At 41.4% G+C, this 21,799-nt stretch overlaps 2 protein-coding genes across 2 annotated transcripts in view; both read left to right on the forward strand.

The window, feature by feature from the left end:
- Window positions 1-8,506, forward strand: part of SHC4 (SHC (Src homology 2 domain containing) family, member 4) — a 115,560-nt gene extending 107,054 nt beyond the window's left edge. Inside the window, exons 11-12 of the mRNA XM_005863973.2 lie at window positions 4,559-4,812; window positions 6,170-8,506. Coding sequence (XP_005864035.1) covers window positions 4,559-4,812; window positions 6,170-6,325 — 410 coding nt within the window. The 3' untranslated portion in view covers window positions 6,326-8,506. The remainder of the gene's footprint in view (window positions 1-4,558; window positions 4,813-6,169) is intronic.
- A 3,736-nt stretch (window positions 8,507-12,242) lies between these two features.
- Window positions 12,243-21,799, forward strand: part of CEP152 (centrosomal protein 152kDa) — a 100,959-nt gene continuing 91,402 nt past the window's right edge. Inside the window, exons 1-2 of the mRNA XM_014537831.1 lie at window positions 12,243-12,354; window positions 17,963-18,056. Of these exons, the coding sequence (XP_014393317.1) occupies window positions 17,970-18,056 (87 nt within the window). The 5' untranslated portion in view covers window positions 12,243-12,354; window positions 17,963-17,969. The remainder of the gene's footprint in view (window positions 12,355-17,962; window positions 18,057-21,799) is intronic.

Genomic DNA, 21,799 nt, shown 5'->3' on the forward strand with positions numbered 1-21,799 from the left:
AAAATAAATATCAAAAATATAAGTCTTTGTTTTACTATGGTTGCAAATATCAAAAAATTTCTATATGCGACACGGCACCAGAGTTAAGTTAGGGTTTTTCAAAATGCTGACACACCAAGCTCAAAAGGTTCGCCATCACTGCTCTAGTGTCTAGGAGATCCATCTGCCACCAGAACTACGATTCCCAGCATTCCTGGTGCTCCCCGTGCTCTGGGCTTCTGCTTCTGGTCCTGGGGCTGCCACCAGAACTACTATTCCCAGCATTCCTGGTGCTCCCTGCGCTCTTGGTTTTCCCTTCCTGCTCTGTCTCTGTCCCATGGCCTCCCACTCTGCCAAGTCCTCCAAGCCGCCAGCTCTCCCTCTCTGCTCTCCGTCTGGCGGCTTGGGGAGCCAAGTTCCCCAAGCCGCTCCACTCTCTGCCAGCTCTCTGCCCAGTGCCTGTGTATGCAAATTAACCCACCATCTTTGTTGGGTTAATTTGCATACTCATGCCTGATTGGCTGGTGAACATAGCAGAGGGACTGTCAATTTACATGTTTCTCTTTTATTATATAGGATAGACATGTGCATTTTCCTTTATATTACAGATAAGTTTTCTCTGGGTAGTATTTCAGCCCTTCATATATGCTTAACGTTTTACGTTAACATATTTTACTAGCAACTTTTAGACATCTTATAGAGTGAACATATTTTCCCCTCAAAATGCAAATAAGTCCCTATTTTGTAATTTTCACATGCCCAATAATCCATACTAATAAACAATATACAGTTGATTCTCATTGTTCATGGATCCCGTATTTGAGAATTTGCTCACTCACTAAAATGTATCCATACCTCCAAATCAACACTCATGGCACTTTTGTGGTCATTTGCAGGCATGTGCAGAGTAATGAAAAATTAGAGTTGCCCAACGTGCACATTCCCAGCTGAGGTGGAACAAGGCAGTGCTCTGCCTTCTTGCTTCAGCTTTCATCTTGTAAGCAAGTGTCCTTTTCCTGTCTACATGGTGTCATGCTTTTCACAGTTTGTGATATTTCTCCATGGTTTTGCTGTTTCAAATGGCCTCTAAGTGTAGTGTTGAAGTTCTGTCAAGCATTCCTAAGTTCAAGAAGCTGTGATGTGCCTTACCAAGAAAATATGTGTTAGATAAGCTTCATTCAGGCTGTTGGCCATGCATTAAGGAATCAAAAATATATACTATGGAAGGTGTCTTTAAACAGAAGCACGCATAAAGCAAGGTGTTGTATGACTGATGAACATGTGGTGACCTGAGGCCTGGAGGAACTTACCCCTGCATGACCCCCAGGGACAATGGCTCACTTTTCACTAATTCGGTGTTCATGGCAACGTTATAAAATATAGCTACCCGAATGAAGAGAATTCACTACTTAGCGTCCTCCTGAGTCAGAGATGGAGTCATTATAACACTTTGCGGGGAGACAAGGGTGGGCTTTTCCTCCCACAGCAGAAACCTGAGGATTGTCCCCAACCTGGACACGCTTCTCACACCTTTATATCCCTCTTCTAGTTTACCTTTAGTTATGTTGCTATCCAATAGCCTGACTTTTGTATACATTTTTAATTCTGTAAACAGTTTTTTTCCAGTCCTTTGATAATATAATAGTCAACATTATCAAAATATCCTTTTATGTGTGCTTTTAAAAGCTGACTGCATCATGCTGTCTTCACAGTTCGCATTAGTTTCATTTCTTTAAAGGTCTCATCCCTCCTTTCTCATCGACATTACTTGCAATTGCTAATTCTAGACTTTGCATGTTAGACTTTTCTTTCTTAAGCTCTATTTCCCTTTTCAGAGGTTTGCCCGTCAGCTGCATATGGGTATGGAAATTCATATCTATCGTGTGATTTCCTGAAGTTTTAATTGTGAACAATATGTCTCCAGTTACTAATGGGAACTCCAAGATGACATGATGACTCTCTTCCAGGATTCCTATCACTTTTTTCTTTTTAGGTCTCAGTTAAATCTAGAGCGGCTTTCCTTGTTGCTTCTTTAACCCTCACTACTTCTGGGAAAATATATCAAGTCAATCATTTATTAAATATTGTGTGGGAATTACATATAAAAAACTACATTGAAATTATGATTATCTTTCTCAAAGTAAACTTTAGGTAAGGGAAGGATCAAGATAATAGATAATGCACTACCTTTTTAAGAGTGGTTGTATTTGGTGATAGAGCCAGAGGTGACCCATCTTCTTTGTTTTTCCAAGATTTAAAAGAACTAGCCTGGGTAACTTTTAAAATCAAAATTAAAATTTACAAAAGTCTGTGAGATTTTCTCTTTCAGTAGAATTAGATTTTCAGCAAATGTTTGGATGACTGAAATCTCCTAGCACAGTGTATCTTGTGAGAAACTGAGTTAGGAAAATATTGTCCAGACCCTCTGGCTGGCCCATGATCTGTTGCCTCTTTTCACGATGATATAATGTCTCCTTTTCTTTTGTTGTGTCCTTGTCCAAAAGCTCTCCACCATACTCTCAGAAGAAACCAAAACCACCATGCACCAAGATGTGTGTGCCACACACATGCATGCTCCTCCCCCACGCTTGCACAAACACTTTCTCACAAACATAAACACACACACACAGCTACTCATCAGAAGTTCCCTGTTATGCCTCAAGCAGGCAGCACTAAGCCCAACTACAAGTATTATCAAATCTAGACACATTACTTCAGGCTTCCCCCAGCAACAATAGAGGCGAATATTTATAGGCACTAGACAGACTAAAGATATTTTTTAAATAGTGCTGCATTATAATTGTGTTATGTAGAGAATTTCTTAAGCAAGGACAAAACTATAACATATTAACAGGAGAACTGGATTGTGCCTACAGGGCACTGATTTCCTACATCAGTGACTTCAGAGGATTGTCTTGTGTAAGTTCTAAATCTCAGAAGCCAGAGGATTTTTCATGTGAGACCCTTGCATAAGGACATGTGAACACCCCTTTGCATTTATAAAGGTGAAGGCTGGTTTCTATGCAAAACGTCCTTTGCATTTAAAGACAAAGCCCAATTTCTATGGTTATTTTCCTGGTAAATTTGCTGTAAAGAATTGTATGACTTTTACCTGGATTCAGACCTAAGAATTTTATGTTATTCCTTCTGGAGATGCTGTATATCATCCTGACAGCCTTGTTATCTTCTAAGGATCCTTGTGGGCACTACAGGAATGGAGTGGATAGACCTTGTGAAATGGAAAGATTTTCCCATCAAAGCAAGGAAGTCAGTCACCTTAGAGCAGTGGTTCTCAACCTTCCTAATGCCGCGACCCTTTAATACAGTTCCTCATGTTGTGGTGACCCCCAACCATAAAATTATTTTCGTTGCTACTTCATAAGTATAATTTTGCTACTGTTATGAATCATAATGTAAATATCTGATATGCAGGATGTATTTTCATTGTTACAAATTGAACATAATTAAAGCATAGTAATTAATCACAAAAACAATATGTAATTATATATGTGTTTTCCGGTGGTCTTAGGCAACCCCTGTGAAAGGGTCCTTCGACCCCCCCACCCCAAAGGGGTCTCGACCCACAGGTTGGCGACCCACAGGTTGAGAACCGCTGCCTTAGAGTGTGGTGATGAATTACCTGGGCTTTGGAGTCAGACCTTGTTTCAAATCTCAGACCTGCACCATATTAGCAGTGTGACTTTGCAAAAGTCATCTAACCTTTGTAAAGATCCATTGCCTTGCCTATCTAATTTTGAGAGTGAAACCGAATAGTATATATAAAGGATTGAGCAGTGTTTGTCATACTCGGTAAATGGAACTACACAGTAATTACTATCACTAAGAGTATCAATGGTATTATTAAGTGCTGCCTGGAGGTGCCTTGTCATCCCAGTGCTCTCGACTCTAAATAGGACTTACTCTGCAGAGACTTGGGGCGCTGTCTCAGACCATGCCTCCCTGATGTTTTGCCTTCTTTTACCCGACTGACTCTGTTTTGTCCAGGCCAGTGAATGACACAAACAGAGTAGTCATTTAATAGGAATACTCTGAGGTTCAGCACAGCTTTGAAGTATTTGGTTAGAAGCATCTCTGAAGCACATTGGTAATTTGTTGTGTTTTCTTAAAACTAAATGCTAAAAAAAATGGCATCGCCAAAGTTACTGTAGGCATTTTCAAAGAGCTTGGGAAAATCTTAGAAGTTGTCTGTAATCCAGATACAGCATAAGCCTCTTTCTCTTTGACAAACAGCCCCTGGGACATAACAAGCCTCTTGCAGCAGTTCTAAAAGCAGTTCTCGTGGGTCAGTTCCATTTCTCATCAGAAGGAAAAACTCCTGCACCTGGGCAAGCCTCTCTTGGCAACAGAAGCCAAAGGCAGTGTTTGGATCTACCACTCAATTATAGCCTGTTGGAAGTTCCCAAAACAAAACCCTCATTTGTTCCAGGAACAGCATTGTTCAAATAGCGCCTGGCACGTAGTAGGGGCTCAAGTTATATTTGCTGAATGAGTGAATGATCGAATAAGTGGATGGATGAGGAGTTAACTTGGTGATGTCTCTTTTGTATTTTGACTTCAGAAGCCCCCAAAACTGTTCAGCCAGGTGCCACGGCCCAGCCTGCCGGCTCCCAGTCTCTGCCGTACATTCAGCAGCAGCTGCGGAGTGAAGACTGCTACCACGGCAAGCTGAGCAGGAAGGCAGCAGAGAACCTCTTGGTGAAGGATGGGGACTTTCTGGTTCGAGAGAGTGCCACATCTCCTGGCCAGTATGTGCTGAGTGGACTCCAGGGAGGCCAGGCAAAGCATCTTCTTCTGGTGGATCCCGAAGGCAAGGTATTATTGCCTTCTCTCTGTGGTCCTTACAGGATGTTGTGATTGGTTACTCTGAATAACAGGTCCCAAACCTATTGATATTGTTGAAGTGTTCAAGGCTAAGGGTTTACTTTTACTTGAACCCTCCAGCTGGGGCAGCAAGTCCTAAATAGAGCTTAGTGGAGGGATTTGAATAGAAGGCACCTTATAGGATCAAGTTGAGGACAACCTCTTTCTGCCTCTCTCAATTCAATTCAGTGAATTAAATGAATACCTCTATGGAAGTTCACGGTTGACTATTCACAGTTGACTATTGCTCAGTATCACATACTTAGTTCTTGCTGTCAGGGTGCTTATGATTTCATAAAATAGATGCTTAAATAATTATAAGGATGAATGACATAAGAATGGTTCAGCTAAAGCATTAGGTGTTCCTCAGGATAGAGGAGTTCTCTGGATGAGGCACACGGAAAGGGTCCCTGCAGGGTCTGGCATATAAGATGAACCTTGAAAGAGGGCAAAATCTTTAAAGGGGAGGGCATTTGGAGTGTAGGAAAGGAACCACAGGAGCAGAGCAGCAGAATGGCGTTAAGTCAATACAAGATGTATGGCTGGAGCAGAGGCTGCCTGTAGACAGAAATGATCCTGGATTAAAATGAAAAACTGTCAAAAGAGACAAAGAATGATATTATCTATATATATAAAAGCCTAAGTGACCATTATGACTAGACAACTGGATGACCGGCCGGTCGCTATGACCTGCACTGACCACCAGGGGGCAGACGCTCAACACAGGAGCTGCCCCTGGTGGTCAGTGCGCTTCCACAGCCAACCTCCCACGGCCGGTCAACCTCCTGTGGTCCCTTTCCCCAGCCAGCGGGCCCTGATCAACCCGATTAGGACTGGGCGAGACGGCCCCGAATGGCCCCAATCGCCTGCCAGGCCGAGGGGGTGTGGTGGTGCCCCCCCCCCCCCCCCCCCCCCCCTCTTTCTCTGCCTTTAAGCAGAGGCAGGGACTGGTTCTGCTCTTGGTAGTGACTGCACAAATTCGTGCACCAGGCCTCTAGTATAATGATAAAAGAATCAATTCACTAGAAAGATATAACAATTACCAATATATATGCACACAAACACATGTCACAAACATTGATACAACTGAAGGGAGAAATAGATGACAAGTGCTTACCATTTTCCAAACTGGGAGGGGCAGTTGTTTTAAAAAGGTATTTTTACTAAGGGATACAGAGTTAAAAAGTATCTTTTCTTTTTTTCATTAAGCAAAATATCTCCTTCAGGGTTATGTGTCATCCCCCCCAGTTGTTTACATCTGTCAGGAGAACTATTATCATTTAACATACTTCTGTTCCTCCTTTTCAAGGTAAGGACCAAGGATCATATATTTGATAATGTCGGCCACCTTATCAGATACCACATGGATAATAGTTTGCCAATCATCTCTTCTGGAAGTGAAGTAAGCCTTAAACAACCAGTGAGAAGAGATAATATTCCAGGATTTTTGCATTTAAACAAATGATAATATGGAAATACCATCACACTGGTGATTCAAGAAACTCCATTTTGTGTTAGGACACAAGGATGATTCAAACTTGGTTTCTAGATAAAATAGAACACAAACTATGAAGTGCATCTTTCGAGACCATCATGGACTAACGAAAACTGTTCTTCAGAAAGTGGAAGTCAGAAGAGGGGAAGAGGATTGGTCCATTTGAAAAGTTATACATATGCACGGATGTCACTTTTTAAGGCCATATTGCATTGATAAGCTAAAAGCACAATTAAAATCTCACATGCTAAAGACAACTTGAATGAACTGCTGGGGCAGTGGTATGTGCCTTTCAAATTGATCATTAGGGGACATTTTCATATTGGGGAGATTAGTTCTAAGTGTCTTCATATACTATAACTACAGAACCATTTGCCAAAAATAAATCTTTCCTCATTACAAAAGTAAGGAGCAATGTGCTTGATGGATATTGACTTGCATTTTTCTGTTTATTAGCACTTTCACTGCAATGTTAAAATAAATTTGACATTGAATCTGGACTGTGTCTATGGCAGTGGAATCAAATCAAAAGCCACTGAAAGCATTGGTCTGTTGCATTGACTTGCCCCATTTGCTGGTTAAAGGGTTGGGGCCCAAATTGTGTGGCCTAGTATTTCTTGATTTTTGCTATTTGGACTGTTTGTATGCAGCATATGACAAGCTGAAGAGGCCAAATCTAGTAGTCATTTCTGATTTCATTATATTTCTCCCTCCACCCCTCTGCCCACCAAAAAAAGCTCATGAGTACATGGATTTAAAAGATGGCAAACAAACCAGTGTCCTTCATAATTAATATCCAAATTGGTTCTATTACTATTTAAAATGCTGAATTTATTTGAAAGGATGGGGAGATCTCCTCCTGATTGGCTGTGACTGCATGATGGTCCCTCACCTTTTCTATATAAGATCAGGCCTAATGCAGAAGGGAGAAAACATAGTGAATGAAACAGTGGGAAAGGTTTGCCACATAGAGATGCAGTGGTAAAGTGATGGTATAATTAAGCGCTGTGTAGGGAAAAGCGCTGGGCTGGTTGTCATCAGGGGGACCACGAGCAAGTTGCTGAACCTGTCTGGATTCCCATTTCCATGTTTCTAATGTGGGAGAGCTGGGTTAGGGTCCATTTCAGCCCTCACATAAGTCTATAAAAAGCAAAATTTCCATTTAATGGCAATGTTGATCGCCAGTCTCTATAGTTAAGGTGAAAACTTCAGTATTCTCTTTTAGTCTGTCTCTATACTCAGAATGAATGGCACAACTGAGATCAACATTCAGATAGTGGACACCCCAAGCCTTTCAGTAAAAAACATTGAAACTGTGACATAACATAAGTAAATATGGTAGAAGTGGATTTGGTTATTTTGAGTAGCAAGAAAACTGCTTCAGTCCTTCACTTGCCTTTGCATGTAGACATATGGCCATTACTATAAAGTGTTTTTTCATCCTCAGTTATCTAGATAATAGTCTTAACTCCACTTCATTTTGGCTACGTAGATACAACTTAATATTTGTAATTGTGATATATTTGCTAAGTTTTAAATAAAGTATGGGAAACTTCTTTTGGATAGAAATAATCAGAAATCAAGCATACTGAACTCTAATATTTTTATGAAAAGGTTTATCATTTTACTTTATTCTATTAATTTCTTAGACAGGTTTGTTTCCTTCTATACAACTAGGAAAGAATGTATTTTTCATCAATTTTGCATACATCTTAGTTCTTGATTATCTGTCCTCATAAAGGAAGGGGTTCAGGAGGGTATAGAATAGATCATAGAGACTTATGGGTGATCTAATTACCTTTATCAGAGACAGAGAAGGGCTGTGGTGTCAGTCTGCAGAGCAGTGTTCCCTGGGTAGCAAGAAAGAGTTCCTGGTCCCCAAAAATGCAGGGAGTATAAATGATGTGAGCAGTGCACATGGAAAATCAATATTTGACTGTGATGGTATCTTAGTTGGATGAGCAAATACCATACTTACAAACACCACAGACTCTGTGAAAACAGAAAGAAACAACAAAGGGAATGTTTGATTGCATGCTCGTTTACTGACACACTCTCATCTTCATCTGTCTTAAAGTGGAAATCCATTTGACTATAAATACCTGTAAATGACTTTTCAGAAAAATAAATGATTATTACTTTGTGACTATCGACAGTATATGTCTGATGTTTGGGATTTGGAAAATGTGTCATTTGCGGGCTGTGTCAGAGTCCCGACAGGAAACAGATGGCTCGCCTAAAGTGGGTAATTTGAGATGTTAATAAAGGGACTCTGTTTTACAAAGGTGTGGGCAGAGTGTGGGAAACCACAGGGGAGGACACAGTGTTGGGGCCAGGGAAGAGGGAGGGAGGGGACAGTAGCAGAAGGTGAGAGAGCTGTGGGAAGGCTGCTTTTTAGGAGCTATGGCTACCGTGGAGGGACTCAACCAGTCTTGGTGGCTCCCAAAGCAGGGTCATTATTCCACAAATGGTGCTGGAGCAATCGGACCTCTGGAGGCAAAAGAACGAACCTCACATTTTACATAAACATTAACTCAAATGCATTATGAGCAGGAATGTAAAACTTTTATGAAAGAAAAAATAAGGGCAAATCTTCAGGATATAAGGCTAGGCAAAGAGTTCTTGCACTTGACATGATCCATTAAAAAACATACTGGTAAAAAAAATAAAGAGAAAAAAAAACCTAGTATATTACACTTCATTGAAAATACAAATTTTTGGCCTGACTGCTGTGGCTCAGTGGTTGAGCATCTGTGAACCAGGAGGTCAGGGTTTGTTTTGATTCCCGGTCAGGGTACATGCCTGGGTCGTGGGCTTGATCCCCAGTATGGGGCATGCAGGAGGCAGCTGATCAATGATTCCCTCTCATCATTGATGTTTCTATCTCTCTCTCCCTGTCCCTTCCTCTCTGAAATTAATAAAAACATTTTTTAAAAATTAGCCTGCTATATTTAAAAAATATAAATTTTTTCTCTGTGAAAGAATGTTAAGAAGATGAAAGATAAGCAATAGACTGGAATAAAATACTTGCCAACCACATATCTGAAAAAGGGCTAATATTTAGAATATATAAAAAATTCTTTAAAACTAAACAGTAAAAAATCTAATTAGAAAATGGACAAAAAAACACAGGCATATCCCTGATGGTATAGAGATGGCAAATAAGCACATGAAAATAGGTTCAACACCATTAGCTAGTAGGGTAAGGCAAATTAAAATCACAAGGAGATATTACCCCATACCTATCAGAATGGGTAAAACGAAAAATAGCAACAACACTAAATGCTGCTAGGATGAGAAGAAAGTGGATCACAAATACATTCCTGGTGAGAATGTAAAATAGTACAGCCACTCCGGAAAGCAATTTGGTAGTTTATTATAAAACTAAACATGCAGCTAATATTCAACAGAGTAATTGTATTCCTGGGCATTGACCACAGAGAAGTGGAAACCTGTGCTCACAGAAACACTTGTACAGGAATGTTCATGGTAGCTTTGTTTCTAACTACATACAACTGGAAACAGCCCAGATGTTCCCAGGTGAATGGCTAAATAAACGGTACATCTATACCATGGAGTACTACTCAGCAATAAAAAGGAATATATGCAGACAAGATCAAAGGATGGCAAACAGATGTTGTAGGAGATACCGTCAGCTCCGCCCAGACCCCCTTGGATCCTTGAATCATATCTGTATGCTCACACTGCTGGCTTCTATGTGTTTTGCTCTTAACTACCTGTACGGTGACTGTTCATTCTGAGGACTGCCTCAGGCTAGGGCCATGGTCGGCAAACTGCGGCTCGCGAGCCACATGCGGCTCTTTGGCCCCTTGAGTGTGGCTCTTCCTAAGCCTGAGGAGTACCCTAATTAAGTTAATAACAATGTACCTACCTATATAGTTTAAGTTTAAAAAATTTGGCTCTCAAAAGAAATTTCAATCGTTGTACTGTTGATATTTGGCTCTGTTGACTAATGAGTTTGCCGACCACTGGTAGGGAGTTGCTTTGAGTCACCAATAGCCAGAAGCGCCTGTGTTTCCTTCTCCCCTTCCCTGCCACCATCACTGCTGCAGAAGTGGGAAAGCTCCGCCCCCTCCCAATTATACTCCGGAGCTCCCTGTGAATCAGGCTGGGGCGGGCACTTCTCCCAAAGCACAGCCCTGCACTGCCTCTTCCCTTTCCCTGATCGTCCTCACTCCCTGACAGCTTTCTCTGGGAAGTCCTTCCTCAGTCAATCATTTGTGCTCAAATTTTCATCCTAAGGTTCATTTCTAAGAACCCAATCTAAGACAAAGAACATCAAACCACTTTAAACATGTATCTCATTCCTGGAGTATACCACCTAAGTATTCAAACCATTAGCATTTTAAATAAATCCTGTGATATTTTTATGAATGGTATGATTACATTATGTTGTATTTTGTCAATATGCATTGAATGTGTTATCTAAGCATTTACAATATACACCAATTTTAAATCTCATTTGGGTACTTCCTTCTTTCCTTTGTAATCTACTGTTTCAAGAAACATAAAGCGTAGTGGCCTTTGGGGGGGTCTGAGTTCCAAGTTCAAATATAATTCTTGTAGCTTTGGATCTTTATCAATGGTCGTTATCACTGTTTTTGGTAGCTTTCACTGGTTTTCTGATTTAAAACCTTGTCATGATTGAAAATCCTAAACATTAACTCCAGGCAATTGGTTCTCACACTCTTTAAAATATATTTATATTCAGCTGCCTCCTGCATGCTCCTTACTGGGGATGGAGCCTGCAACTTGTGCCTGTGCCCTGACCAGAAATCAAACCGTGACCTCCTGGTTCATGGGTTGACACTCAACCACTGCGCCACACCAGCTGGGTGGTTCTCACACTCTTTTGAGAAAAGACCTACCGTGCTACATACATTCCACCCCCCAACCCATCCTTTTTTTGTGTGCATGTAAGGAACTGGAAAGAATGCTAGGAGTTGTTTATTTACTTTTAAGGGAAGAATATAATCTCATCAATATGATTATATATTCCAAAATATGGCCTTATAATTTTTTTGAAAAACTTATTTTATCACAATTAACATCCTTGTCCCCAAAGTGGGAATTTCAATTCTCTTCAAGTGTATATGACAGGAACTTTGCTGCTACCAACTCCTTGATATTGTCTGGAACCCTTTAACCACGGAAGGAACATAAAGTAAGGGGCTTTACTGCAAACTGGGCAGCGCTGTCTTAAGGGACAGGTTAACATCTACTAGTAAGTGACAAGAACTTTCACATGGGAGGAAATTCAAGTAGTGAATAAACACGTGGGAAAATGTGCCACCTAACTAGTAATTAAAGAAACACAAATTCAAACAAGGTGGGACCTAGTAATCAGGAAGACAAAGTCAAAAAAACCATTTAAGCTGTTTAGCAGGCACCTTGGAGAATCAGAAGGCCAAACTGCAAGGTAAGGGTTTGATAGGCAAGTGGGGGATTCTGTGTGCTGAGGTTTAGGAATGGCAAGCGCAGGGGGCACAGTCACCACACCAGGGGACGGACGGGTCATGGGGTTCAGGGATGACCAAGTTCATCTTAGCCCAAGGGTGGAGTTACTAAGCGCTTGGGCGTCTCTAGGCAACCGATAAACCTTCCTCTCCAGAGTCAACTCTTTTGTAATTGGCTCACGAATCCACCAATGGGCGCACAGGAGGCGCTTCCCGCCACCTCTGGCGCCCGCTTTTAAACAGCCTTACTTTTGCAACTGCAGGCGGACGTCTCAACCAACCTTGAGCAACGCGGAGACTTTCACCTCCACGTCCCGCCCACCCCGGCATGGCCCCGCCCATCAGGATAGCCTCTAGTGGGCGATTGAAGGAGGCAGCTGTTCCTCAATAACGTCAAGACTCCAAGTTCGGTTGTGACTAGGAAGGAACTAGCAGATTGGAGCCTGGGTCTGGGGGTTTGCTAGAAGCTGGACTTCAGCTGGGGCTAGAGTTTCCCCGCGGTGACAGCATCCGCGGCCTCCGGTGAGTTTCGCTTCGCCTCCGGGCTTGGGGGTGCAGTCAGAGGAGGTGCGGGATCCTCCGGATTCTGGCTGAGGCTTCCGGGAGGGCTGACCCGCCCCCTCCCCAAATCCCGCGGAGGTGCATTGCCCTGCGGGAGCTCAGCCTTTGACTTTGAAGTGTCATTCTGCTTAGCTGTGAACTCCGGGAGGCCCTCTTCTCTTCTAGGCTGCTGGGGTCACCCTGAGACCCTCCCCGGGGGACCCCCGCGTGGTCACCCTGGCGCCCGCCTGGCTCACAGTGGGTGCTCTGTACACGTGTGTTGACCGAGTGCATGTGTCGCTGGCAGGCAAAGCCCGCCATCCCAGGCATCCTGGGCTGTGTGCAGCTTCGGTCTCGCGGAACCTGCTCGTTGTGCCATAGCTGACGCCAGGCGGAGTTCCTGGGTAAGGCCTTTGATTAATTCATTCGTTCAGCCCGTGGGTGCTTGCTTACTCGCTGCATCCTCTGGAATCCCGGACTTGATTTTTCTAAGCTGCTGTCATTAGCACTGATCACAGATGATCGTCATCCTTTGTTTATATGTTTATTTTCTTCCACCAAGTCCTGTTAAACTTTGTAATCTCGAACAGTGCTTGGTAAATGGTTGAATGAATGCATAGACCTCCTAAGCCTGATATTGCAAGTCTAAAACAGGCTACTGTGCTCCGGCTCTTTCCATTCTAGAAGAGAAGCAGGCATGTCAGCAAATAAATAGGATTTACTAACTCTCAGAGCGCTTCTAAACCCCTTTTGTGGCACCTAACGTTTTCTATCTGATAGTCATGAACTTATAGTGTGGTTTAAGCTGCATTTCGTGGTATCCTTTCACCAGATGTGACAATATATATGCACTTCTAGATATGTGAATGCATTCAGCTAATTGCCTTGGAATTTTCTTATGGCTGGAATTGAAGTCATAAGAAAAGCATAAGAAATATAGACCAAAAGTGGAAAGAGAGTGGTTAATTCCATGGGGGAACCGGATAGGGAGGGCATTTTGAAGGAGGTGGCATTTTTATCTCAGAAGGGGTTGTGTTATTTACTAGTAAAAGTTTCCCACAGGCTAAACGTTTACCTTTTCTCAAATATTCTGAATGCTCTCTGTTCCTTTAACCTCTTTTGTAGCTGGCTGACTCTTATTCAGCGTTAATGTCATAATAATAATAACTAAAATGTATTGGTTGCTATACAGTGCTAAGCACTTGATATGCATTATCTGGTGAAGCCTTATAACTAGTCTTGGAGGTGGGTACTACTTTTGTCCTCATTTTACTAATTAAGAAATGGAAACTCTTTGCTCAAAGTTGGACATCTTATAAGTAGAAGAGCCAGATTTGAGCCCGGGTTGTCTGAATGAGAGCCCTCATTCTTAACCACTTCCAGCCATATTGTGTCCTTGAACATCTATTTCTTATTAGAAGTCTTTCTGTAAAATTTCCCTCAGCCTTTTTTTCTTCTCAAAGTTAATATTTGCTGTTACTTTTCTCTATTATAAAATTTATGACAATGTATCACTGTAACTATTAATTAATATCATTGTTTCCCTAAGGAACTGTTAGCTTCTCACATCTGGTACTATGTCTTGGATATATCTAGGATATAACCTGGCACCCAGTAGGTGTTCAGTAAAGTTTTATCGAAATAATGAATCCATATAGGGTAACATGAATGCATTGTATTCATTCAACCAGTATTCGTTGTGTGCCTACCATGTCCAAAGGATAGGGTAGATACATTTAATTTCTGCCTTCAGAATGCTTGTAGATTCTTAAATGAGGCAAAACCAAAATGTTTTAGTTTAGCTTAACATTTTGTCTAACTAAATACCCATTGGTCTTCCTTCTCATTGTAAGGAGAGCAAAGACAACATAACCGGGGACAACAGAATGAGTACTGAGGGTAAGAAAGGGCACACCATAATCTTGTTAATAGGTTCAGAAAAGCTATCTATCTGGAAGAAAGTATTAACTAGCTTGCTATTAAAAAAGCATACTGGACACATTCTGCCTCTTGATTTTTAAATGATCAGGCAATAGATATAGAAATATTTAATTTTTATTAGTGGCATAGTATTGCCAAATTTATTCAAGAGTACATTTACTAGCCCTGGCTGGTGTGGCTCAGTGGTAGAGTTTAGGCCCTAACACTGAAGGGTTTCAGGTTTGATTCCCAGTCAAGGGCATGTACCTGGGTTGCAGGTTCATTCCCTGCCCCCGGGAAGCAACCAATCGTTGGATGTGTCTTTCTCACATAGATGTTTCTCTCTCTTTTAGTGGAAAAAATGTCCTTAGGTGAGGGTTAACCAAAAAAAAAAAAAAAAAAGAATTGTCATGTCAGTTGCCTATTTTTAAATTATTTTGTTTTGTGGTTGTTGTTTTTTCCCCTCATTTTTTTTGTGTGAGAACTGTATATTGGGACTTTGTCATGTATTTTGCAAATATTTTTTCTCATTATTATTATTATTTTATCTTTTGACATTTTTAGTGATGTATTTTCCCCTACATAATTTTTAACTTGTTAATGTTATCTTTAGCTATATACAAAACTTTTTGTGTGGTTAATTTCTGTCAAGTTTTTCCTTTATGGCTTCTGGGTTTATTATCTTGCTAATTTTTCTTCTAAAGCAGGCTCTTTTATTGTTCTGAATATTATAGTAAAGTCCCTGATAGCAATGATAATTAGTAGAGGTTAATAAGTTGAAGAAAAACATTGGCTTTTATTTTAAATTTTAAGTAAAATACTAATGATCTTTTTAGTCTTTTTTTTCTGAACCACAGTAAATTTATCAGATTCCCCTTTATGCCTATAATAGTTCTCTGGTAGTCTGCACTTTTTAGAAGGAAAACTTGTTTGTATCTTTTCCTCTGCAATGGAGAGAGATTTTGGCCTTTTCAAATATTTTCAAATTTCTTCTTTAATGAGATGGTTTGAATTTAAAATGTAATTTAAAAAAAGATGTGCTTTGATCTTTTACATTGTCTTCACTTAAAAATGAAAATAACAGCCCTGGCTGGGTAGGTCAGTTGACTAGAGTGACGTCCCCATAGGTCAATGTTACGCAGTTTGAATGCCTGGCAGGGCACATCCAAGAAGCAACAAATGAATGCATAAATGAGTGGAACAAGAAATTGATGTTTCTCTCTCTTTCTTATTCTCTCTCTCTTTCTTTCTCTTCCCTCTCCCCCTTCCTCTCTCTCTAAATTCAATAAATAACAACAAAAAAATGAAAATACCTTATAGAATTCATTATTCCCTATCTGAGAAAAAAGTAGGCTCTTATAAATCTTTTTTTTTCCAATGTTCAACACATTACTGGAATGTTAGTGAAAGAACACCTTTCCTTCTTTTATCTAATAACGAAGAAATTAACCCAAATCCCACCTCCTGGCTTTAATGATTAAATTCAGGAAGAGGTGAATAAGAATCAAAAGCAGGAAAGATTATTTATGCCTGGAGACTTTGGGGAAGTCTTTAAGGTCTAGCTTAATCTCATTTCTTTTACGGAGCCGGGATTTAAACGGCCTAGTATTTTCTTTATCTATAGATTGTGTAGACTTGATGTTCACAAGCAGTAGTGAAAAAAACCATGGACCCGAGCTTGTATGTCTTCCCCTCGCCATTTCAACTCTACTATAGACTTGTAGCTCAGGGGTGGGGAATGTCTGGCCCACGGGCCGTATAAGACCCGTGAAATCATTTGGTCTGGCAAGGCATTAGGGGTGAGTTAGTTAAATGTTTGACCAAGTAGCAGATTAGTTTTTAAGTTGATAATTTTGGATGGCCTGCAAATGATGTTACAAATATCCAAATGGCGCTTGGCAGAAAAGAGGTTCCCCACCCCTGTTGTAGTTGCTGGGGGGGAGACAGGGTTTAGACTCCCCAAGCATAGATATTTTCCCTCTCAGTGAAAGAGAACACATGTCCCTCCTCCTTTTAGCCCTGGCACAGGAGCAACAAGGAGCAGGGCAGGCCTAGGAAGCAGGCTTGGCGGGTTTACAGCTGATGCAAGGAGTTTGAGTCTATAGAGTTGAAAGTGATGGGCAGGGTGTAGGGATCCAGGAGGGAGGGATAAATAAGGTGGAGTGCAAATTAGAGTTTGGCCAAGAAACATAATTCAGACCTTGAAAAACAAAAACTGGACAAATGGGGATTTCAGCATTGAAAATCATGTTTGTGTTGACCTGTAATCCCATGTTTCTCCTACTTTAAAGTGCACATTTTAACATCTACAAAGTCAGGCTGCCTTTTAAGATTAATGATGTGCCATAATTTAATTGGCCACATCTTTTTCTTGGTGGTACAAATGGAGCTGTGTCATCCCATCCAGGGTGCCTCAGATCTGATGAAGTGGAATATCTTTTCCTATGGAGCTGTTGGCTTATGTAAAAGTTTGTGATCATAGTTCTCAACTGTTCACACGAAGGAGTTGAGTTCTTTATGGCAAAATGCTTTTGGATGGCTGGGTCCATGTTTCTTATTTCACTTCCAGCTTAATGACATTTTAGAGCCTGAACAGTGTAGCGAATGAGCTGTGGCTCAGGCTCACATCAAAGTGCCTTTCATTGGCACACGGAAGGGCCCACGTGGAGGGCCGTAGCGGGGGTAATTGATGGCGCCCGCCTACCTTTCTGTCAGGATTGTTCAGAGCTTTGAAAATCCGGGTCGTTTCTGTGTAGCGTCAGGATCCCAAAGCATAATTCAAATCATCGGCAGCTTTTTTAGTGTAAGTACTTGAAAACCCATTTCCTGCTGCTGCTTCTGCCACAGCCGTTACCATTCTCCAGGGAGCCCTGGCTGTTGCCTTTGGAATGGGAACTCCACAGTGGTACCACTTCATAGGCTCCACTTCTGTTTTTCTGGAGTATTTTTTCCCCCTGGAACCTGATTTTATCAGGTTTAAGAACAGGACATTAACCACTTATAGTTTAGTTGTGTGCAGTATGGAGTCCACCAGATTGAAAATGATTTTTGGGTTGCAATGATTTACTCAGGATTTAATGGCTCATTTTTTGTAAAGCATGAACTTTGGACTTGTGGCATTCAAAGGAGGAAGCCAATTGCTGAGGGTACTACCTGTGCCACATCGAATACGTCTAATTAGAAAATCTGAGCATGTTCTTAAGATTTTTATGTTTAGGGACATTTCTAATTTATTATTTTATTTTTGTGTGTGTGAACAAATGTCTTACTTTAAAAAAAAAAATCTTCATTGTTGAAAGTATTGCACATGTCCTCTTTTATCCCCATTGACCCCTTCTAGCCTGCATCCACCCCTCTGCCCCAGGCCTTCACCACACTATTCTCGGTGTCCATGGGTTATGAAGTCTTATTGTTTTAAGTTATATTTTTCAAAACACTGGGAAGGTCTAGTTATCAGTTTATTACATTTCTTGCATTTTTTTTTCCTGCGAATTGCTATCATACCGCTTTTTTCTGTGAATCACAATTGATTTGTAAGAACTCCCTTTATATTTGGAATACTAACCATTTGTCACGCATGAGTCTTCTTTGTGTGCGGCATCTTCTGTATAGTTTGGTCTGGCGAGAGTTTTGGGATATTTAGAAACCAGACATCTTTCTCGTCCCGCAGGAGGACCATGTCACTAGACTTTGGCAGTGTGGCACTGCAGACACAAAACGAAGATGAAGAATACGACAACGAAGATTATGAAAGGGAGAAAGAGGTGAGTTGCTCAGAAAAAAAGACTCCAAACCCAATCTTGAACAATTTTATTTCCTCATCAAAATTATGTCCTTTTGTGTCATTTTGAAGGAGTGTATAATCCCCCATTAAACTTGATCAGTACTTGGACTTCTAAGAGGTAGATGAGTGGAATGCTTCCTTTTTTGAGACGAGAATAGAACACAACCTTGAATGATGCCACTAGATAATGGCTAGATTCTCTACGCTGGTTCATTTAGGACAGTGGTTCTCAACCTGTGGGTCGCGACCCCTTTGGGGGTCGAACGACCCTTTCACAGGGGTCGCCTAAGACCATTGGAAAACACATATATAATTACATATTGTTTTTGTGATTAATCACTGTGCTTTCATTATGTTCAATTTGTAACAATGAAATTGGGGGTCACCACAACATGAGGAACTGTATTAAAGGGTCGCGGTATTAGGGAGGTTGAGAACCACTGATTTAGGAGGTAGTGGCTGGTTTTGGAGGCAGAGGCCTAGAATCTAGCTGCTTGGAACATTGCGTTGACCAAGTGTGGCAAGGTTCTTAGCTTACTTCTTAGTGGAGGCAGACCATATATAAGTAAACAAATGAATGAAGTCATTTGAGTGAGTGATAATTTAGCACTGATAAACGATAGGGGAACAAAATAGGGTTATATAAAGCTACTGGCAGGGAACTGGTGAGGAGGAAATGTTTGAGCTGAGGCTTGACTCATGAGAAGGAGCAGCCTTGCAGAAGCCTGAGGAAGAATATTCCAGGCCAAGACATCAATGAGTGTAAAGCCCAGAAGTCAGAAAGAGACCCTGTGTGTCCACCGAATAGCTGTTGGGATTGTGTGAGCAAGGGCTGAGTGGTGGAGATGGGGCAAAGAGGTGGGCTGGGCCAGATCTCAGTATGTCATGGTGAGACGTTTGTAGTTTATTCTAGGAGCAATGGGAAGCCAGTGGAGAATTTTAAGCAAGGAAGTGATATCTGACCATATTTTTGAACGATCTGTGTAAATGCTGTGTGGTGAATAGACTAAAGGAGAAAAGGAGTACGTGGAGGAGATTTTATATATAGTGTTTAATAGAATTCTTGGCACGTAGTAAATGGTGGCAATAGTAATAGTAGCAGTTGGTGCAAGTCAGTTTACTTGTTAGAATTGCTTTTAGTTTGAGTCAGATTTCTTGACTGACTGTGATAGCAGGTTTCTTTTGCATTGAGTCTATGCTTGATATGACACTTTTCTAAGTGGCCCATTAGTGTTGACAGGAAGCAAGGAATAGGGTCAGTTGCCCTTGGGGTTGGCAGTACAGTTAGGGCAGAGATACAGAACTGCCAGCTCAGTGGGTTTTGTCCATAGACATGTATTATTTGGTTGCAAGGTATTTTTGAATCTATATTTCAAGATTGGAAATTTTCATATAACAGTTCAGATTTTCTGGTTTGTCTTGAGACGTCCTAAGCCCTGGCCACATGCGGCCTGTGTCTGCACCATGCGCAGGTGGGCCGGAGCTGAACAGTAGCTCTCCCTTCCCGCTGGCCGCGGTCCCCACCTCTCGCACAGACATGGGCTCCGCTCTTGGATCTGCCAGCTTCGCTCTTATAAATCCTCTGCCAGGTCTCTGAGGGACTAGGCTTTGTGACCCTGGTCAGGGTGTTTGGATTTTGACAAGGTCCTTCACAGCAGTGTGGCAAGGACAGGGATGAGGATTTTCTGTTGCTTTGTGAACTCACAGCATGAGGTTTTCATGACCCCAATGGCTTTGCATAGTTTGCTGGGATTTAGCTACTGGGATTCTTGAGAGGATCAGTTTAAGTAATTACTATAGTCGACTTTAGAGAAGAGGGAAAAATGAACTGACAGGTGATTTTTCATTGGAAAAGATAGTAGTAGAGAGATGGATAGGGTATTGGAGAGAACTTACTGCCAAATGTACTGTGTGGTGAAAGTTTTAAAGGGGTATGAGTTAAGGAATCAATTAGTTCTAGATAATAGACAAAAATAGCCATTAGGATAACTTCTTTTTTAAAAAAAAATATGTCTTTATTGATTTTAGAGAGAGGAAGGGAGAGGGAGAAAGAGAAACATTGATGGGCTGCCTCCTGCATGCCCCCTACTGGGGATGGGGCCCACAATCAGGGCATGTGCCCTGACTGGGAATCTAACCGTGACCTCTTGGTGCATGGGACGATGCCAACCAACTGAGCCACACCTGCTAGGGCGGAACCATTTCTTGACAGATTATGTGCTGGGGTAGGGAATTTCCAGAGGCAAAGAAGCTCTTTCGAGGTTAAGTATCTGAGAATGAGTATTTCTAGCAGAGTGGAAGAAAATAACATATAGATTATGTGACTCTGGTATGATGATTATGCTCCGTGTTAATAAAAAGTATTTCATGTTAATAAAAAGTGGTTTTACCTTTTTTTAAAAAATTGCTTCAAGGTAAGACGTACAATGGATAAGGTTTCCATTGTATAGAGATTTTAAGATTTTCAGCAACAAAATTCAGAATTATTCATAAAAATCCAGCTGTATGTATATTTTGTCACTGCTAGTTAAAAGGAGAAGTTGACTGATCAGACCTAAGTTGCTTGCATACCCCAAAGCCTTTTCAAACCTCCTCACTCCCTGACCCTGTGGTAGCAGGACAGTTAGATGTTAGCTGTGGTCCTTTCTTGCCTGCCTGGTGGGTAGTTGTGGGATTGCTGGCTGGGTTATGAGTGTTAGCAGCGGGCTAATGCAAATGGCTTTCTCTACCTAGTGAATCCCTTTGTATTCAGTTCACTTATGTGGGAGGAATGCCTGTGTCGGCGAGGATGTGCTGTAGGGCTGGCCAAGCAGGCCATGTCTGACCCAGAGTCCACCTTGCTAAGGCTTTTGAGATCCTCTCTTGGCGGAATAATCCTGGTTTTGGTCAGTTGCTAATACAAGATGCTTTACCAAGTTGAGTTTTAATTTTGGAGCTTTGGGGTCAGTTGGGATTTTGTCCACACTTTCCCATAAGTCCCTAAATAAACCAGAGTCAAATTCCATCCTCCATGCCCTTCTAATTAGCAGCTCTATGATCATTGTCTTGCCTTTTCCATTTCTTTTTTTAAAAAAATATATTTTATTGATTTTTTACAGAGAGGAAGAGAGAGGGTTAGAGAGTTAGAAACATCGATGAGAGAGAAACATCGATCAGCTGCCTCCTGCACGCCTCCTGCTGGGGATGTGCTCGAAACCCAGGTACATGCCCTTGACTGGAATCGAACCCGGTTCCCTTCAGTCCCCAGGCCAACACTCTATCCACTGAGCCAAACCAGCCCGGGCCATTAACTCATTCTTTTTTTTTTTTTTTTTCTTTGTGGCTTAAGAGAACAGGAATTTATTGCATCACAGTCCTATATCAAGGTATCAGAAGGGCCACCACCCTCGGAGACTCTGGGTAGAATTCTTTCTTCCTTGCATCTTCCTTCTCCTCTCTTGTGAATCTATTGTAGGTTTTTTGCTGTGTTGTTACTGGAGCTTATATAAAACTTCATCTAGATATAAAAGTCCATTTTACACTGACTACAACTTTGATTTTATACAATAACTTCCCTTTTATTCCCTCCCCTTTATGTTTTTTTTTTCTTTTCTGGAAATACACAGACATTTTTAATGAAAGCAAAATGGGGCAATGGTGTCACAGCCAACAGGGATTGAACTCAGGCAAGGCAGGGCCGGTGCTGTTCCCGGGTCATGGAAGCCACAGCAGCCTGGTGGCATG

Source organism: Myotis brandtii, unplaced genomic scaffold (assembly GCF_000412655.1).
Source record: "Myotis brandtii unplaced genomic scaffold, ASM41265v1 scaffold182, whole genome shotgun sequence".
Taxonomy (NCBI): Eukaryota; Metazoa; Chordata; class Mammalia; order Chiroptera; family Vespertilionidae; genus Myotis; species Myotis brandtii.